We start from the raw sequence: 18316 nt of genomic DNA, 5'->3' as shown, positions 1-18316 counted from the left end.
CAGGCACCCCTGGGAATTTCTTAAAGAAAATAAAAGACAGTAGAAAGATACTTTGACTTCTGACTCCCAGGATAATGTTCAAGGCCACATTTGAGATTTGGCAAAGAATGAGAAAGATATTTTTCAAGTTGGAAGGTACCACCAGGTACCAGAGTGATTAATTGGTCTAAATTACTCATTTTGCAGCTGAGAAAACTGAGATACAAGGGTTTTAAGCTAAGACAATTTACTCAAATTCTTTTATTGTCATTGAATTGAGACTAACCCAGCCTCCTGTCTTTTGTCTCCAATTCTTTCCTCTGGAGCACACTTTGTATATTAGTAAGTCATCCTCCATCAAAATATTAAAAAATTAACAGTGCTTTCCTATGGGGAAAGGAGTGGGAATTAGGGGAAAAAAAGGTGGTGGATGAGGGGGTAAGAAGAGATGGTTAGGGATGTTATACTCACACAATGAGCCACATGTGTTAATATAAAAGTTGACTAAAAAATATTTTACAAAATGTCAAGCCTTAACACCAAAAGAACCAAATTCCAGAGGTAAGAAATACCATGGTGAAACTGAATGTTAGTGTAGAAATTTAAGCTACCTCTTCAAGAAAAACAGACCACTGAAAACTGAAGACTAGTTCTATATATTATGTTTCTTTATATCTGGAAAAATATTTTAATATAATACATAGGCAGACTAAAGTAATTCAGATTTTCAAGTTTAAAAAAAGACTGGGATTTTTAAAAAAACCTTATGCTACAAAAATACGCATTTATAGATATTCCCAAATCCTATTTTTCTAACCACTGCAGTGAAAAGATCCAAAATTTCATCGCTGAACTGCCTTCTAGCATGATCTTAAGCAGTTATTTCTATAGAGCATAAAGTTTATGTAATTCTTTACAGTAAAATCTGTTCATAAACTCACCTTGACAGAAATACTTTTATCTATCATTAAGAGTTGAAAGAAACAGATTTTAGTAGAGGGGTGGGTCAAGACAGTTTTTTTAGAAAAATATACTGTGTATAATAGATCTTGAAAATTACACAGACCATACGCTTTTATTTAATGTGAAGGCACAACTTTAACATAGTTAAAAGCAAATGTATTTCAACTATTTGATGTAATTGTCAGTACCAGCTCTTTAAAAATATATATTTGCAAGCATATCATTGAAGCTTCTTTCAGACTGTCAATTCAAAAATCAATTTCAAAAGTCAAACTCTATTTGTAGAAAATCAACTGACAGGTCTACAAAATATTATTGTTGGACATTCTGTTCGCCAGCAGCCACAGGGCTTTCTTCATTTGTTGCATAGTCCAGGTGGCCCATCACCTAGGCACAAATAAAACAAGTTAGGAAATGCAAATTTTCAATTTGCCCTCAATATTCACTAATTTGGCAAAAGGATTCCCACTTTTTAAAAAGGACACAGAGTACTCCCTGGGACTGAGCACTCCTTTTGGAGCAATGTAGTGGCTCAACATCCATGCTCTAAGAATAAGATCAGGGTGACAGAGAAAGCCTCATCATTTGACTCGGAGCCAACCTGATGAACTCTTTCTTTAGATCTTCTACTATTTCCATTTCCCAATACGAATTGCCCTTCATGGCAATGGGAACTCTACCACAAAAGGAAGATATTAATCTAGGACACTATTCCAGGAAGTGTTCACTCCTAAAGGTAAAAAAACTAAAAATGACCCCACAAGTCACTTTGAGAATACCTGCTGGTTTGGGGACAGTGTAACTTGGTTGATGCCTTGAACTGACTGTAAGACAATTTAAGAATGATACTTGAGGGGTGCCTGGGTGGCTCACTTGGTTAAGCATCTGACTTCGGCTCCGGTCGTGATCTCACAGTTCATGAGTTCGAGCCCTGCATTGGGCTCTGTGCTGACAGCTCGAAGTCTGGAGCCTGCTTCAGATTCTGTGTCTGCCTCCCTCTCTGCCCCTCCCCAACTCGCACTCTGTGTGCCTCTCTCCCTCAAAAATAAATAAAACACTAAAAAAAAAGAATGATACATGAAATTATGGAAACATTGTATGACAAACATTTCTACTAAAAACAAATATACTGAAGGTACTTAAAAGGTCAAATGAGTATCTGAAAATAAAATCAAGACTACATTTGCTATAGACTACTTTAGAGGAATTACCAGTTAAACTTTTCTCAAACGATCACTTCAGCTATGCTCCATATTCCTAAATAAATCTTTTCATATTTGGGAATGAAGGAAGAAGAAACTGCTTACATGTTTTCAGTTTCTTCTTCAGATAAACTTGCTTAAAAATAGAAAGTACCTACTGTCTCTGCGAAGATTGTCAAAGATTTTTAGATTAGTGATTAATTTTCAGTATTGTGATGCACATTTTCCCTTCTTTATCAAGAATTAGAAGAAAGACCAGCAAGATAAATGTTCCTATTTTTGTAAAAGGATTCTAAAAGCTTCAGTGTTTTTTGGAAAAGGAAGCAGAAGGTGGAGTCATTTCCAAACGGGGTCTCTGAACTTGCCAGACAAGAAGAACACAACATGAGCTGAAGCTTCTGCTGACAATTGTCTCAAGTAACAGAGACAACTTATAAAACCCAAACCTGCCAGTACTCTACAAGTCATCTCAAGGCCAAAGCAGTTTTTTTTTTCAACATTTATTTATTTTTTTTGGGACAGAGAGAGACAGAGCATGAACGGGGGAGGGGCAGAGAGAGGGAGACACAGAATCTGAAACAGGCTCCAGGCTCTGAGCCATCAGCCCAGAGCCTGACGCGGGGCTCGAACTCACGGACCACGAGATCGTAACCTGGCTGAAGTCGGACGCTTAACCGACTGCGCCACCCAGGCGCCCCGCCAAAGCAGTTTTGAGGTCCTTTATTTGCCAAAGATATTCCCTACATTAAGATAGTTACATGTTCGTAGCACTTCGAGGAGGGGAAGGTCCAATCAAGAAAGGTTAACATATTTACCAAACATTTCACTAGATGAAACATAAGATGAAGTTGTTGAACTGTTGATTTTAGTCATAATTCAAATGAGGGACAGAAAGGAGAAGCATGTAAGATATATTTAGGCTCCTTTTCTTCTAGCAATTTAGAAGCTCTGAGGATAAGAGGTTGGAGCTGTGGGGAAAGAGAACTAAGTGGCCTCAGCAGAATGGGTGCTGGGGAAATCCTCTTTCTTCCCCAAGACCTGCTTACCCTGGCAATTGTACCCTAATGACAGCCTATACTCCGGACGTTACCACACACCTCTTCTTTCCTAAACCTCAGTTACCTCACTGGCACTATAATCTAATTCCTAACTACATAAGCAATGTATTAGATTAAAAGAAAAACTTTCAAAATCAACTTATTAAGAAGTAAACATCTGTACTCTTTATTTACTTTTCTTTACCGACTTTTCAATGAAAGCAAAGCAATATAGAAACATAAAGCATGACCTTGAAATAGGTTTGTATGTATGTATGTATGTACGTATTTATTTATTTATTTTAATGTGTATTTCTTTTTGAGAGAGACAGAGCGCAAGTAGGGGAGGAGCAGAGAGAGTGAGGGAAACACAGAATCCAAAGCAGGCTCCAGGCTCTGAGCTGTCAGCAAAGAGCCTGATATGGGGCTTGAACTTACAAACCGTGAGATCATGACCCAAGCCAAAGCCAGATGCTTAACTGACTGAGCTACCCAGGTCCCCCAGATAGGTTTTTATTTTTAAAAAACTTTGGGGGGATGCACCTGGGTGGCTCAGTCGATTGGGCATCTGACTTCAGCTCAGGTCATGATCTTGCGGTTCGTGGGTTTAAGCCCTGCGTTAGGCTCTGTGCTGACAGCTCGGAGCCCAGAGCCTGCTTCAGATTCTGTCTCTGTCTCTCTGCCCCTCCCCTGTTCATGCTCACTCATGCTCTCTCTCAAATATAAAATAAAAAACATAAAAAAAAAATTTTTTTTTTTAAATTTTTTTATGTACGCTTCACACCCAGTGAGGAGTCCAGTGTGGGACCTGAACTCATGACCCTGAGATCAAGACCTGAGCTGAGATCAAGTTGGATGTCTAACCAACTGAACCACCCAGGCACCCCAAAATAGGTTTTTAAAAACATAACAAAAATTAATATAGATAATAAAATTAACTGGCAAAATTGGTATAGTTCTTCATAATATTTGTAAATAAGCAAGGTCGATTTGGAAAGATGTCCTCTGAAATTGGGTCAGCTTGCCTGGCATTTACTGATAGTTCTGCCTATCTATAAGTGAACCAGACTCCAGAAACACTCTAATAAAACTATCATTAAAGGGGGAGAGGTAACCGGAGAGTTGTTGATACTAAAGCAGTGTTGTTCTAAGTATCTCTGTATTCGGACTTGTCAGTTACAGCTTGTGACTTCTAAAAATAATTAGAAGCACTAGTGACATTTAACAGAGACAAACCCACTGTTTACTGGATATCAACAAACCGAACACTTACTTCCTATTCAGAGTAAAAGAGCCCATTGGAGATTGCTGCATAACTCTAACTCCACTGATTTAGAAACAAACAAAAAAATCCCCTAAAATGATGATTTCTTTTAGTTGTTCTTTATGCCAAAGTAATTATGCCACTGCTTGATTTTTCTCTCTAGAGAAAAAAAACACCTTTATTTATTCTACACTAATTAGAACTTAAGACTTTGAGTACAATCACATGGAATTGAATACTGTAACTCTTGAAGCATTCATGAGTTGAAACATTAAAAAAAAAAGTATTTTCTTGAAGCATTCAAGAAAAAAGTTCATAGTAAATAATAGTGTAAGTGGCTTTGAATTATAGGAAAATAATATACAATTAAGATCTCCAAATTAGTAATATTTTAGTGAAATCCTATAGAAATGTTACTTCTTTTGATCAGAAAAATTAATGGAAAGGGCTGAAAGACTCTAAGTAAAATACTAAAGTACTTCTATGAAGTCTCAGTTTTAGAAATAAATGAAGTATAATTTCCCCTTTGGAAAAAAGTATAAAAAGGCTAACCATGACATTTAAAAAATCTCCAGTGCACATATGTGGATCTTGAGAAACTTAACAGAAGAGCATGGGGGAGGGGAAGGGGAAAAAAAGTTAGAGGGACAGAGAAAAACCATAAGAGACTCTTAAATACAGAGAACAAACTGAGGGTTGATGGGGGGTGGGTGAGAGGGGAAAGTGGGTAATGGGCACTGAAGGAGGGCACTTGTTGGGGTGAGCACTGGGTGTTGTATGTAAGCCAATTTGACAGTAAATCATATATTAAAAAAAAAAAAATCCCCAGTGCAAAGGCCTGCTTTTTACCACCACTATTCTTTTTTTTTTAATTTTTAAAAATGTTTATTCACTTTTGAGAGAGAGAGAGAGAGAGAGAGAGAGAGAGACACAGAGACAGCATGAGCAGGGGAGGGGCAGAGAGAGAGGGAGGACAGAATCTGAAGCAGGCTCCAGGCTCTGAGCTGTCAGCACAGAACCCAACACAGGGCTTGAACTCACAAACCATGAGATCATGATCTGAGCTGAAGTCAGATGCTTAACCGACTGAGCCATCCAGGTGCCCTGATTTACCACCACTATTCTTGAACCCACTCTAGTATCAGGTATTGGAATGAACTAAATGATTAAGAGCATAAACAAGTATGTCACCACCTTAGATTCTGGCTTTATTTTATATTACCCATTTTGTATTTGATTATGTCACAAAGTAGCAAAAACTGTTGGCACTTGCAAAAAGAAATGATTACATATAAAGACTGTAAAGATACTAGTCTAATTTAACGTTTAAAAGTGTCTCACTTTTAAACACAACAAACTTATAATAATTTTGGCAATTTTATGAGGGCTGCTAAAACACAAACTTACACACATACACACAAAAGTGACTAAAGGTCAGTGGATTAAGGACTGAACATTACAGATGCTTTGCATGAAGAATTTCAATAACACTAATGGAGAATTTATAGTGTATAAAATACTGTTATCAGCAGTGTGGGTTCCTAATACCTATGAGATAATAACTAACTGAGGAAGGTATACATAAATATCTACACTGTGAAGCAAATATTAATAAGTATTTAAAATACAAAATCCACAAAAAAATATGGGGAAAGGTGAATCTAATTTCAAGTGGAGAAGTCTTGGGTATCTGCTTGGAGAAGGAAAATTTTAAGTTGGGAAAACTAAGAGATATTCTGGAAACCATCTGGCAATGCTATGAAAACAATGGAGGCAGAGGGAGAGAAGGGAAAAGGTTATGACACTGCTAGCCTGAGAGATGAGCCAGGAACTACCTGAGGGTTGATTTCAGGGCTGACCCTCAGGTGTGTCTTACACTGGGTCAATACCTTGTCTCCCTCTGTTTTACCAGACTTTTTGAGGTTCCAGGTTGTACTTTCAAAGCCTCTGCCTAGCCTTACCTGATCTCATCCACTTGCCTACCAAGCCCTGGGCTAACCCACCACTATGGATTAGATTTTCCCACCTGCCTGTAGATCCAACCTCATTTCATGGATGAGGAGACAGTCATAAGAGATGACGTGACTTGGCAGAACTGATTCCAAGGCCTATAATATACTGTTTCCCACAAATGTCAACATTCAAGCTAAATTAATTTTGAGTTTAGCTACATTTTTTTTTAAAAAAAGGAAACTGCTGTGTATATATATACATATATATATATATATATTTAAAAAAATTTTTTTAAATGTTTATTTATTTTTGAGGGACAGAGAGAGGCAGCGCGCAAGCGGGGAAGGGGCAGAGAGAGACGGAGACACAGAATCCAAAGCAGGCTCCAGGCTCCAGGCTCCGAACCGTCAGCACAGAGCCCGAAGCGGGGCTCGAACCCACGAGCTGTGAGATCGTGACTTGAACCAAAGTCAGACGCTTAACCAACTGAGCCACCCAGGTGCCCCTGAACTGCTGTATATTTTAAAGTTTATTTATTTTGAGAGAGAGAGAGAGAGAGAGAGAGAGTGAGCGAGAGGGTGAGAGAGAGACAGCAGGAGGAGCAGACAGAGAGGGAGGGAAAAGAGAATCCCAAGCAGGTTCCACACTGTAAACGCAGAGTCCAATGTGGGGTTTGAACTCATGAACCATGAAATCACGACCTGAGCCAAACCAAGAGTCAGATACCTAACTGACTGAGCCACCCAGGTGCCCCTAATTATAAGTTTAAACGCTGGACAAAAGTAGTAAGACATTTTCTTTTTCACAATGGGGATAACTTTGTGAAGGCATTATATTCTATAAGTTTCAAAAATGCTGGTTTTCTAAAAAAATAGATTCTCTCCTGGCAGCAGTCTGTAATATTCTGCAACTAGCTTGCCTAAAATTTCAGCATGTGCCTTTTCTTCATATTTTAAAGTCTAGTGTACAGTGGGAAAATGACCACATTTAACAGATTTCTTTTTCCTCTGAGGCTTGTGATGGCTATCAAATCTTTTTGCAAACTGAGTTAAACGAACTAGATTTAACAAACACCTTAAGTTTTAATATTCAAACTGGGAAAACAAATCTAGTTAATGAACTGAAAAGTTAACAGCCAAGCAACAAATAAACCAAAACAGAAAACCCAATTCCTATAAATAATAGCAGCAAATACACAGTGTTTATGATATGCCAGGCCCTATTCTAGGCAATGTGCATATTTGACAACAACCAACCCTCTGAAATAGGATGATTATTATTCTTTTTTACACTGGAGGAAACTGAGGCTCCAAGAAGCTAAATAACTTGTCTTAGGCCATGTAGCTAATAATGAACAAAATCAGAGTTCAAACTTCGGTAATCTGGTACCAGACTCCACACTTTTATTACTATGTGCTATTTTATATTCTGAATATCTTTACTTAATAGAATGATGACATCACACTCCAAAAGTGAGAAGTGTATAACCAAAGTTGTCTTACTCTTTTTTTTCTCTTAATCTTTTTTCTTTAAAAAAAAATTTTTTTTAAGTTTATTTTTAAGAGAGAGAGAGACATAAAGTGTGAGGAGGGCAGGGGCAGAGACAGAGGGGGACAGAGGATCTGAAGCAGGCTCTGTGCTGACAGCAGAGAGCCCGATGTGGGCTCGAACTCACAAACTGTAAGATCATGACCTGAGCTGAAGGCAGATGCTTAACCAACTGAGCCATCCAGGCACCCTTTTTTTTTAATACAGTTAAACTGTAAAACAAAGTTCACAAGCTGCCTCCCTGTCCACCCCTCTCCACCCCTGCAAATTTGTTTTACCTTTTTGGGTATGTTAAAGTGAATTTTCCTACAACCAATTGTCTTATTTAGCTTCTATGTTATATGATTAAGGCCCTGCTGGGGTTATTTACTACTGCCTACAGCAGTCTGCCCTGCTGGGGTTATTTACTACTGCTTTGTGTCAGCTGCAGTGGTCTTCCCCTTCATAGGTAGTTACTGTGAAGCAGAATTCTAGTTTTTTTCAAGATCACTATTTTTAAGAATGAGAATGAAACTTGGTCTAAGGCAGAGGAGTTGTTCATAGGGAATATAAACGCATCCCTTGGTTGAATTCCTTCCTTACCTACCATCCTCTTTCCCCTCAATAAACATCATAGAGAGAAAGGAGGAAAGGTAATAAACCAGAGAGAAAGTGAGCTGTATTTTCAAAGAAACACAATGTTATTACATTTACGTATATGACATCTTTAAAATTCAACTATTTGTAGTGTGAGTTGGCATAAAAAGATCTCCACACAAAATGTTCAAAGTAGTTGGCCCTAAAGGAAGGTGGGGGTATGTGGAATAGTTAGAAAAGGACGTTCTATGTTTACTTTAGACACTTTTGTATTACTTGTTTAAAGAATGTAAACATGCATTACTTTGTAATTAAAACACACACACAAAAAAAGAAAGTAAAAACAGGATTAGGGTGTATGTAAAAATTTTAGTTCATTAATTGCCACTAATAATATTAACCTATTAATCATTATAATAGAACAAGGATAATCAGAAATCCTTCAATGAACATTTTTTCACATCAACTTTGTCCAAATGTTTAATCACTTTCTGGACAATCCCCTGAAGAGAAATTACTGGGTCAAAGGAAATGGTAGTAAAATACAGTACATGTGTTTGAGAGTATTACATAGCCATTAAAATGATTTTTTTAATAAGGAATTTAAAAATGAAATAACACGCAGTGAAAAAAACAAAACAGAGAACTCTTTGGAGTATGGTATCATCTACCCACATACGCATTTATCCAAGAAGGCACATGAGGGAACTCACATAAATCTTAAGAGTGCCCACCCTCGAGGTGGTGGAATTATTGGTGGACTTCCTTTTCTTGTGTTTTTCTATATTTTCAAAATTTTCTGTAATAAGCACACATTTTTAAAATAAAATGCTCTAAAAGCTGTATTAAAGGGGAAGGAAAATTTTGTAAGTAAAAATGCTGGTGACGAAAATAACAAGACACATACTTCATTCTGTAAGACAGTTATATGTGTTCTCATTAACAGTTCCGAATTTAAATTCTAACCTAAAAATTTAATGTCAACCCTAATCAAAATCTCCTTATGTTGCTCATCTTCTCTGTCCTGCTCTACCTCATAACCAGTGAATCAGATAGAAACTTCTTGCTCACAGTTCTGTCCCGAGCTGCTGCTTCTCCCTCTGTGTTCTCACTCGGTGCTTCCAAATTTCTGTCTCTAGCTAGGTCTGTTTCCTGCACATCAGGAGACATTCATTCATTCATTTGCCTATTATTTCTCTCTTCTTGTTGGTCCTATAGGTGCTCTAAAATGTCCAATATTGAATTCATCACCATTTTCCTCAAACCTGTTGCCCTTCTTTATCTCTGTGAATGGTATCACATCTACCTACTCAGTTACCTAAGGCAGAAATCCTGACTCCATTTCCTTCTCTTCTCCCTATACTGACACTATCACTGTATTCCATTAATTATGACTCTAAATTTCTCTGGACTTCGTCCTCTTCTTTTGATCTCAATACTGTATTGATTCTGGCTACTATTGCCCCTGATTATAATAGCTGCTTTAAGTTTTGCTCCTTTCTTCAATCCATTTTGTAGATTTCTTAAAACCCTTAAATGGTCTCCTATGTTCTCAAGATAAGAGTTCAAAGACCTCTTTGAAGGTCTTTGGCTTACAAGACCTTATGGGCTGTCACCCGTTTCCTTCTCCAGTTTTCATTTCCTACTGTTACTCAACATTATAGTCATCCTAAATTTCACTCAGTTTCTAGAATGTGCCATGCTCTCTTCCCTCTGAGCCTTTCAAGACATGGTTCTTTCCACATGGAACACATGGCTCAGGCTTCAAGTTTCAACACATAAATTTAACATTCTTTAAGACTTCTCTAAATCACCTTTGATTCTGTCACAAAACCACAAGCACTGGGTATCCCATTGCTAGCTTTCATGGCACCCTATATAACGAATAAATACATTTATCATACTTTGTTAGTGTCTATCTGCATCCTCCACAAGCATCTCACTTTCAAGAGGCCATGAGAGTAAGACTGTTTCTAACTTGTTCATCTTTTATCACCAGCACCTAAAATAGTACCTGGCTCACAGAACTGCTCAATTAACATTTGCTATATGAAAATAAAACTATTTCAAGAAAATGGTTATGAAGAGCACTTTCTGGGATGTGGCTTTCAAAGGCTAGAAGTAGAGTGTATGTTGTAGGACATACTTTAATTTTTAAAAATCTATAAAAATAAAAAATTGTGTGGGTGCCTTCTTCATGTAAAAGTTACATGCTATTTTACTGGCTTAGTCAAGGGCCTTGTAGCCATAATTCCATGCGCATAAACATAAGTTGAGACAAAGGCATTGTGAGGTAGGCAGGGCAAGTATTATTATTTTAACGAAATTTCAAAGGAATTACAAGATTTACCCAAAAGAATTCTAGACCACTGCTTCTTCAAATTATAGTAGTCTAACTTAATGAGTTAATCACCTCTTGTTAAATAAAGATGATACCGTAGACCAACTGCAAGATGGATATGAACTTTGAACTGTTTACCTACTAACAGAATTGCAGCCACCCACCCAAAGTATCTCTATTTTTGTTCATGTGACCACTAACACACATGTATGAGGGTGGATGGAGAACAGTAGTTTGTTGTAATAGGCAAAGCAGAGCTAACTGCCTCATGAAAAAAATCAATGTGATGACCCTGACCTTAGTAAGCTAGAGTTTCCCAATCCCCTTTAATTTCAATGGAAACAAATTTTACTGGAATATCAAGAACATTTAGAAAAAGGAGAAAGGGGCTTAACTGTAATGAAGAAAAAATGCAAATATAACAGGTTCTGATACCATGATTTCCTCTGCTCCAGGGATTTTACAGAAAGGTCTGTCTTGATCCAGTTAAATCTGAAATGGGTACCCTACTGAATTTAGTTAGACCCTTTTAGGTACTAAAGAGAGTAGAATTTTTATCTGCAAAACCTTAGGACTCTAACTATATAAATAAATAGCTAATATCAGACTCAAAAATTCTGTACTTATAGTTTTATTTTTCATGAAGCCTACTTTCCTGTGAGGATTTGAAAACTTATCTTGAAATGCTGTTGTGGTTTTCCCTGATGCCCTCCCACTGCTTCTTGGTAGTCTCACCTGGAGTCACCAGGATTTTGGCATCAGATGAGATGAAAACTGATGATGCAGCAGGTGGACAGTAAGGGAGTAATGATGGAAAAAACTTGGGACATCCTGACAGATCCAAGGTAACTTCTGGGCACATAAAAGCTTTGATGTATATATATATAGGCAGTTCCCAGCCAAAGTTAGTCACTGAATTACGTCCTAAGATAACTTGGTAACCAAGACAGAAGAAGCACATACCTGATAGCCGTTACCTTTCCAGAACTTTTTCATTTCTTTACGTCTCCAAGCAACAACTGAGGCAGTAATAAGTGTGCAAGGAACTAAATAGAGGAGAGCAGGTTGCCCCTTTTTCATCAGCACCAGAACCACAAATGTAAGTATCATGCCAACAGAATAGGCTATAAGAAGAATACCAATTGTCAGTCATTTCTACATGCTACCAAAGGCAGATTTTGACTTCCTCACTGAAGTGGTGGTTTTCAAATATTTCTAAGGATATTTTTGCCCTATGACTTTTTTCCTAATTTCATCATTTTCCTAGACAGCAATTAGGAGAGACACTCTACAGAGCTTTTGAAAATTTGGAAACTAGTTAGTATTTCAATTATAATTACCCTAATCATCAATCATTGATAAAGACAGTAATTCAAAAGTCTCAATTAGTCACTGTTAAGGATGGTAAGTCATTGCACATTTTGGATAACTAAAATCTGTACCAAGGGGTACTAAAAGTTGCTTTGAAAAATCTTCCTAATTTTAATTATATACTTCCAGGGCTTCAACAAGTGCATACCAAACACCATCTGATCTTTCCTTAATGACTGAGGGTCTCATCACGAACATGGGATCTCAGAACATTGGAGCTAGAAGAGCCTTGACAGACAATTCAGTCTACCTCCTGATTTTATAGATGAGGCAATGGAGGACCAGGGAAGTTAAGTGAACTTCCCAAAATTATACAGCACAATGGACAGAGAACCCTGTAATCTGCTTTTCATTGAGTGTTCTTTTATTCTATCACACTGACTGGTGCTGGACTTTAATATGTTAATGCCCTTAGACAGTATCATTCTTAATATCCTTAGACTGCTTTTCTTATTTCTTTATGTTTTTTTTCTTTTTGTCATCATTTCATTCACTTAGCTGTTCTTTCTTGCCGTCAGGTACCTGTTTCTAGTAATACCCTTCTCTATTGCTAGTGTACATTCTTAAGTTACTGCATTTAACTCCACTATGGAATTGAAAACCTTGCTAGCACAGTATGTAAATGGTTCTGGTACAGGCTGCTTACCTAAGAATAAAGAACTTTGGTGTATGAACTTTAAGATACCTGTTTGATATGCTTAGAAGTATTTTTTGGCTTACTTCCTATTCTTGTCTGTTCTCAATAATGGAAATAAAGGGATAAATGACAATTCTGCTGTCCTAGGTTAGATGTTATTGTGCCATAAATTCATTTATATACATACACATTTATTCATATAGTATTTTAAGAAAATCTAATATTATACAATTTATTGATTACTGATGTGCCGTATGCTCTAATAAAGCATGTAAAATATGCTTATATCTAATAAGCTAATAAAGCATATAAAATATGCTTATATCTAATATAAAACCTACTGATTTACTTTCATATATAATTTTTTTAAGCCTCAAAAACTTTATGATATAGGTATTAAAGTATTATTCCTTTTTGATGGAATAACTTGTCTTATTAGTTAATGATGAAGAATTAGAATCCCGGACTCCTTATTTTGACACCTCTACCTTTTCCTACAGACAATATAATTCAAACATAATAGAAAAAAACAGAAGTTTACCAATTGTGGAGGAAACATAGTATATAGAAGAAGAACCAGTCTGAACATCAAATCTTCTACAGTATGCAACCAACAGTCCTAAAAAACAAAAAAAAATTAAAAAAAAACAAGAAAACCCAAACTCCACATTATTTTCTTAAAACAGTAACAGCAACACAAATTTAACTGCAACAGCACACACTGCATTATATTTAACCTTCATTTTTATACCATGAGAACATTGAAGTACCCACAAATTCTGGACAAAATTATAAACGCTGATTTTTTTTTAACTTAATGCCATTTTTAAACATTTTTCCAAGCCATTAAACAATCTGTAAAAACATGATTTTTTATTAGCTGCTTAACATTCTATGATATGGAGAAAATTTTTTATTATATTTCTGTGGTATCAGTTGTATTGTCTCCTCTTTCATTTAGAATTTTAATGATGTAGGTTCTCTATTTCTTAGTCTAATTGAAGGTCTGTCATTATTAGCTTTTTAAAGGACCAACTCTTAGTTTCATTAATCTTTTCTACTGTTTTCCTGTTCTCTATTTTTGCTGTATTTTATTATTTCCTTCTTTCTGCTAACTTTGGGCTTAGTTTGTTCTTCTTTTTCTAGTTCCTTATGTGTAAAGTTAGGCTGCTTATTTGAGGTTTTTCTATTTTCTTGATCTATGTGCTTATCACTATAAACTTCCTGCTTAAACTGCTTTTGTTGTATCTCATATGTTTTGGAATGCTGTTTCTCTTATCATTTTTTTTTAAGTATTTTTTAATTTCTCTTTTAATTTTTTCTTTGATGCTTTAGTTGTTCAAACTATTTTGTTTAATTTCTATGTACGTGTGAATCTTCCAGTTTTCCTCCTGTTACTGATTTCTAGTTTCATGCCACTGTGGTCAGAAAATACACTTGGTATGTAATTTCAATCTTCTTAAACTTGCTAAGATTTGCTCTGTGGCCTAACATGTGATCTATCCTAGAAAATGAACTAAGAGAGTTGCTGCACTGGCCTCTGCCATACCAACTCACAAGGCAGAGCTGTTAGCTTCTCTCTATCTGGCTTTACTATGTAAACTAAAAGTCTTTTTCAGAAGCAGCCGTACTTTTTACCCTTCACAGGCACTTAGTACAGAGAGACTGCAAGAAAAGCAAGGAAGGACAATCTCTCAGCTGATTAGCAAAGACTTCTAAGTCTTTTACTTCTAAGCTATATTATTAATGGGCTGGGATTAAGTTTACACTGTAGGTTGCCCAGTGAGGAGAATATGCAGACCTGCAACAACTATCAAAGAAGACAGACCATATGCTCTATTTTTTTGGTATTATAATGCCATATAACTATTATTTTAAAATAGAAGTAATAGAAATTACAATACACTTCGTATTATTAAATTCAACTTTTGAAGAGTTTTATTATAAACTTTCTTGGGGAAGTAAGTCAAACTGATTCTAGGTGCTTCCTCTAAGAAACTTTTTTTGAGCCATGGGAGATATCTTTGGTTGTTACCATTTGGGCTTTTTCTTCTACCCCTTGAAATGCCTTTTTTTTTTTTTTTTCCTATCTTGGTCATTGACTCAGCTCTAGCCATAGCTACAAATACTTAATACAGAGTAGGTAACTTTCAATAGATACTAAATGTTGGCGATTTTAAACCATCAGTGTATTTGTACTGAAATTGTTACTATTGCTTACCTGGTACAATAATGTCTCCAAAACCCAGTATTGAAACTGGCATGAGGCACACACTCATTACTGAGAAATAGGCCAGCTTTGGTACCCTGATGACTACCGGTAACTGTAATTATGGGGGGAAAAAAAAGGCACCAATAAACTTCTTAGGAATATTTGTCCACATCTCTTAGAAAGGGAAGGATATGAGAGTAATTGTTTTAAAACTTTTAAATAGACATTTTAGAAGAACTTGAAATCAGAGAACATAAACTATACATATATACTCTGAATCTATAGAAAGGTTGAAAGAAATAGATACACAAGTTTGGAAAAATGAAACCCAACACACATAAGGGTTGACAGTATTAATCTAGTATCCCCGCATCTAACCTTTTTTTTCCCTTTTTACCAAAAATCGGACTGAGGCCTTGACATAGATTTTTAAAAATTTTTTATTATTATTATTTTTTTTTGCAATCTGGATTTTTTCCCCCAAAGAAGAATCTTGTCTCAGAGGGTATGATTTAAAGTCCAATGAACATATCTGAAATACAATCCTTACTTTCTCATGGGGAGCTGAGGGTTGAGCAGTGGCTTCCACCAAGTTTCCATCATTCTAGGATGAAACCCAAGTCAATAGGTATTTAATAATTTAGAATAACTAAGAAAAGGGCTATATTTTGTGAGAAATAAAGTTTTACAATACCTTAACATGCACTACATGACCAATGAATTATACAGGAAGGCAAAATTATTAACTGGACACACATATATACGCTGGCAGCCATTTCTATTTAATTGCCATCCCTACCTTTTCATTATTTCCAAAAGGTCCAGCTGCAAGTTCAACCATGATGCTCTCGCCATTCTAAAATTGAGGAGGAAGATGAAAGAAATTGCCCAATCACTTAAAGAGAACAATCTACCAGTATTCAAAAATAATTTGACCTCATGGCTAATGGCCTACAGAAAACTGATGAAAAATGGGCTGTAGAACACTTTTTTCCTAAAAGAGTCTAACAAAAATTGGAGCCATCTAAAACAAAATTCACCTAGCATATGGCTTCACACTATTAGAGCTCAACAATGATCAGAAACTAGCAGATAAACCACACACAGATTATTCAAGTGAAGCTTTGGGCAGTGATCTGTACTGACAACTAACAGCTACTAGCATTTTTAATAGGCTATAAATTTTAAGTGCTTGTAGTTACATTATGTCATGTATTATGTGCCCTTAGTCATTTTTAGCAATAACAATGAATAGAGACACAAGAAATATTAAAATCTGATTTGTAATAAATATTGGTAACTTTCTTTGAATAAAAAAGACTTTTGACCTTCTGCCTACTTGCCATAATAACAATGAAGCCAAACTTGAAAAGACCCAGTCCTAAAGAACTTGAGAAACATCTTAAGCTTGTCTCCTGTCCAGTTTCAGCCTTGCCAGCTTTTTATGTCCCAATCAAAACATTAACCTTAGCTGAATTTCATCCATGGTATCTGGCTAAGGCCTTTTTATGTGGGCTGTGTGAGGAGTTCCTTAATAGTTCCTTCCTGATAGCCAAGTCTGTTGTGAAAGGGAAACATTTGGAGGCAGCAAATTAAGACTGCTAGAAGCATCCATCTATGCTTTACATTATGATGAGTATATCACCAAATAGGTAGTGGGAAGATAAATAAATGCTGCATAAGGAGAATTTGATCGACTAGTTATAATATTTTCCATGTGGGTGGGGAACATTGGAGAAATCACTTTAGTGTTTTTAAGAGGACTTCACTGATACCTGAGCTGAGTAGAAAGGATACAATCTCTAGCTACAGAAATCTTTTCCTCATGTTAAGCTTCAGGTTACAGAAGGGTTAAGTGCCACAGGAGTTTAGGAAAATAGACTAATATTAAATACAGTTCCTTATAGCAAATTACCATAATGTGATTTAATTTCTAGACAGAGTACATTTTGGTTCATTTTCTGTTATTTTAAACACTTAAGTAAAGACCATCACTGACATCCTCTCCTACATTCAAAGACATCTAAGTAGTATTTGTAAGATACTATACCAAGTTACAGGGTGGGTGGAAAAAAAATGAAGACAGGTTCTTATAGCCGGCCTGCTCAGCTTACTCATTAAAACTCTAACACCAGAGTTGAAAAATAGGTTTAAAATGCCCAATGTTTAATCCTTAAAATTTTCAGTTAAAAAAACCTCAAAAATCAGAAATTATATATGTAATTTTTATTTTGAGTTACCTACTAAGGTAAGGTCTACAGCCTTAATAAAAACAAGCAAACCAAACTCAGAAGAAGGTGTTAAAGTAAATCTGCACTAGTGAACTTCAAAGAGCACTTCTAATTTTTTACACCAGATCAGATTACTAGAAATCACATTCCTGATCGGTGGGAACTAATATGGAAAAAAAAGAAGATGAAAAATTCTCTAGGCAGAGAATAAACAGAGAGGGCTCATAGACACCTTTATTATTATCCTGTATCTTTAAAATTCTGAGACTCCAGTATTAAAACTGAATGGAAAAAAATTTTAAGGGTTTAGTTACAGTTCATATCTATATCCACTGTGTAATAAACGTGTCATATGCTAGGACTATCTGCTGATTTATGAGAATGGCTTTGTACAGAAAATGCTTTACTTTCATTATGAGACCCCTTTAGAGTGACTTACAAAAACATTTTTTTGAACCGAATAAATTGATACAAGATGGGACAGCTATAGATAGAACTTAAAAAAATGCTTTCGGGTGCCTGGATGGCTCAGTTAGTTAAGTGTCCAACTCCTGGTTTCAGCTCAGGTAATGATCTAATGGTTCATGGGTTCAAGCCCCACACTGGGCTCTGTGCTGGCAGTGCAGAGCCTGCTTGGGATTCTCTGTCTCCCTCTTTCTGCCCTTCCCTCATGCTCTGTCTCTCTCCCTCTCTCAAAAACAAATAAATGTTAAAACAATGCTTTCATTAATTGACATTTTTTGTTATAATCCATAATACTAATTCTATGCTTTAAAAAGGTTACTTTTGCTCAACAAAGTCACTGAGTCAAATGGCTCATCATTAAGGCACAGAAAGATTCTAGTTAAAATGGTCCAGTTAGCTCTAATTTGGGGCAGTTAACTATGTTTACTACCTACTTGCGTTTTAGCTCCCAACAGGGCACATGTTTGTGCCACATATTTATGCTATTATAGCAAATAGTAAAAGTGCAATTTTACAGTGATTTCACAGATGACAGGG

General features: G+C 36.2%; 1 protein-coding gene across 1 annotated transcript in view; it reads right to left on the bottom strand.

The window, feature by feature from the left end:
- Positions 1–1035: 1035 nt before the first annotated feature.
- SPPL2A (signal peptide peptidase like 2A) overlaps positions 1036–18316 on the bottom strand; it is a 52303-nt gene continuing 35022 nt past the window's right edge. The window contains exons 11-15 of the mRNA XM_045059328.1: positions 15883–15939; positions 15093–15195; positions 13413–13490; positions 11827–11987; positions 1036–1329 (exon numbers count right to left, since the gene is read on the bottom strand). Coding sequence (XP_044915263.1) covers positions 1255–1329; positions 11827–11987; positions 13413–13490; positions 15093–15195; positions 15883–15939 — 474 coding nt within the window. The 3' untranslated portion in view covers positions 1036–1254. The remainder of the gene's footprint in view (positions 1330–11826; positions 11988–13412; positions 13491–15092; positions 15196–15882; positions 15940–18316) is intronic.

The sequence above is a fragment of the Felis catus genome, chromosome B3 (assembly GCF_018350175.1).
Source record: "Felis catus isolate Fca126 chromosome B3, F.catus_Fca126_mat1.0, whole genome shotgun sequence".
NCBI classification, from domain to species: Eukaryota; Metazoa; Chordata; class Mammalia; order Carnivora; family Felidae; genus Felis; species Felis catus.
This window is presented reverse-complemented; position numbering and strand designations above follow the sequence as displayed.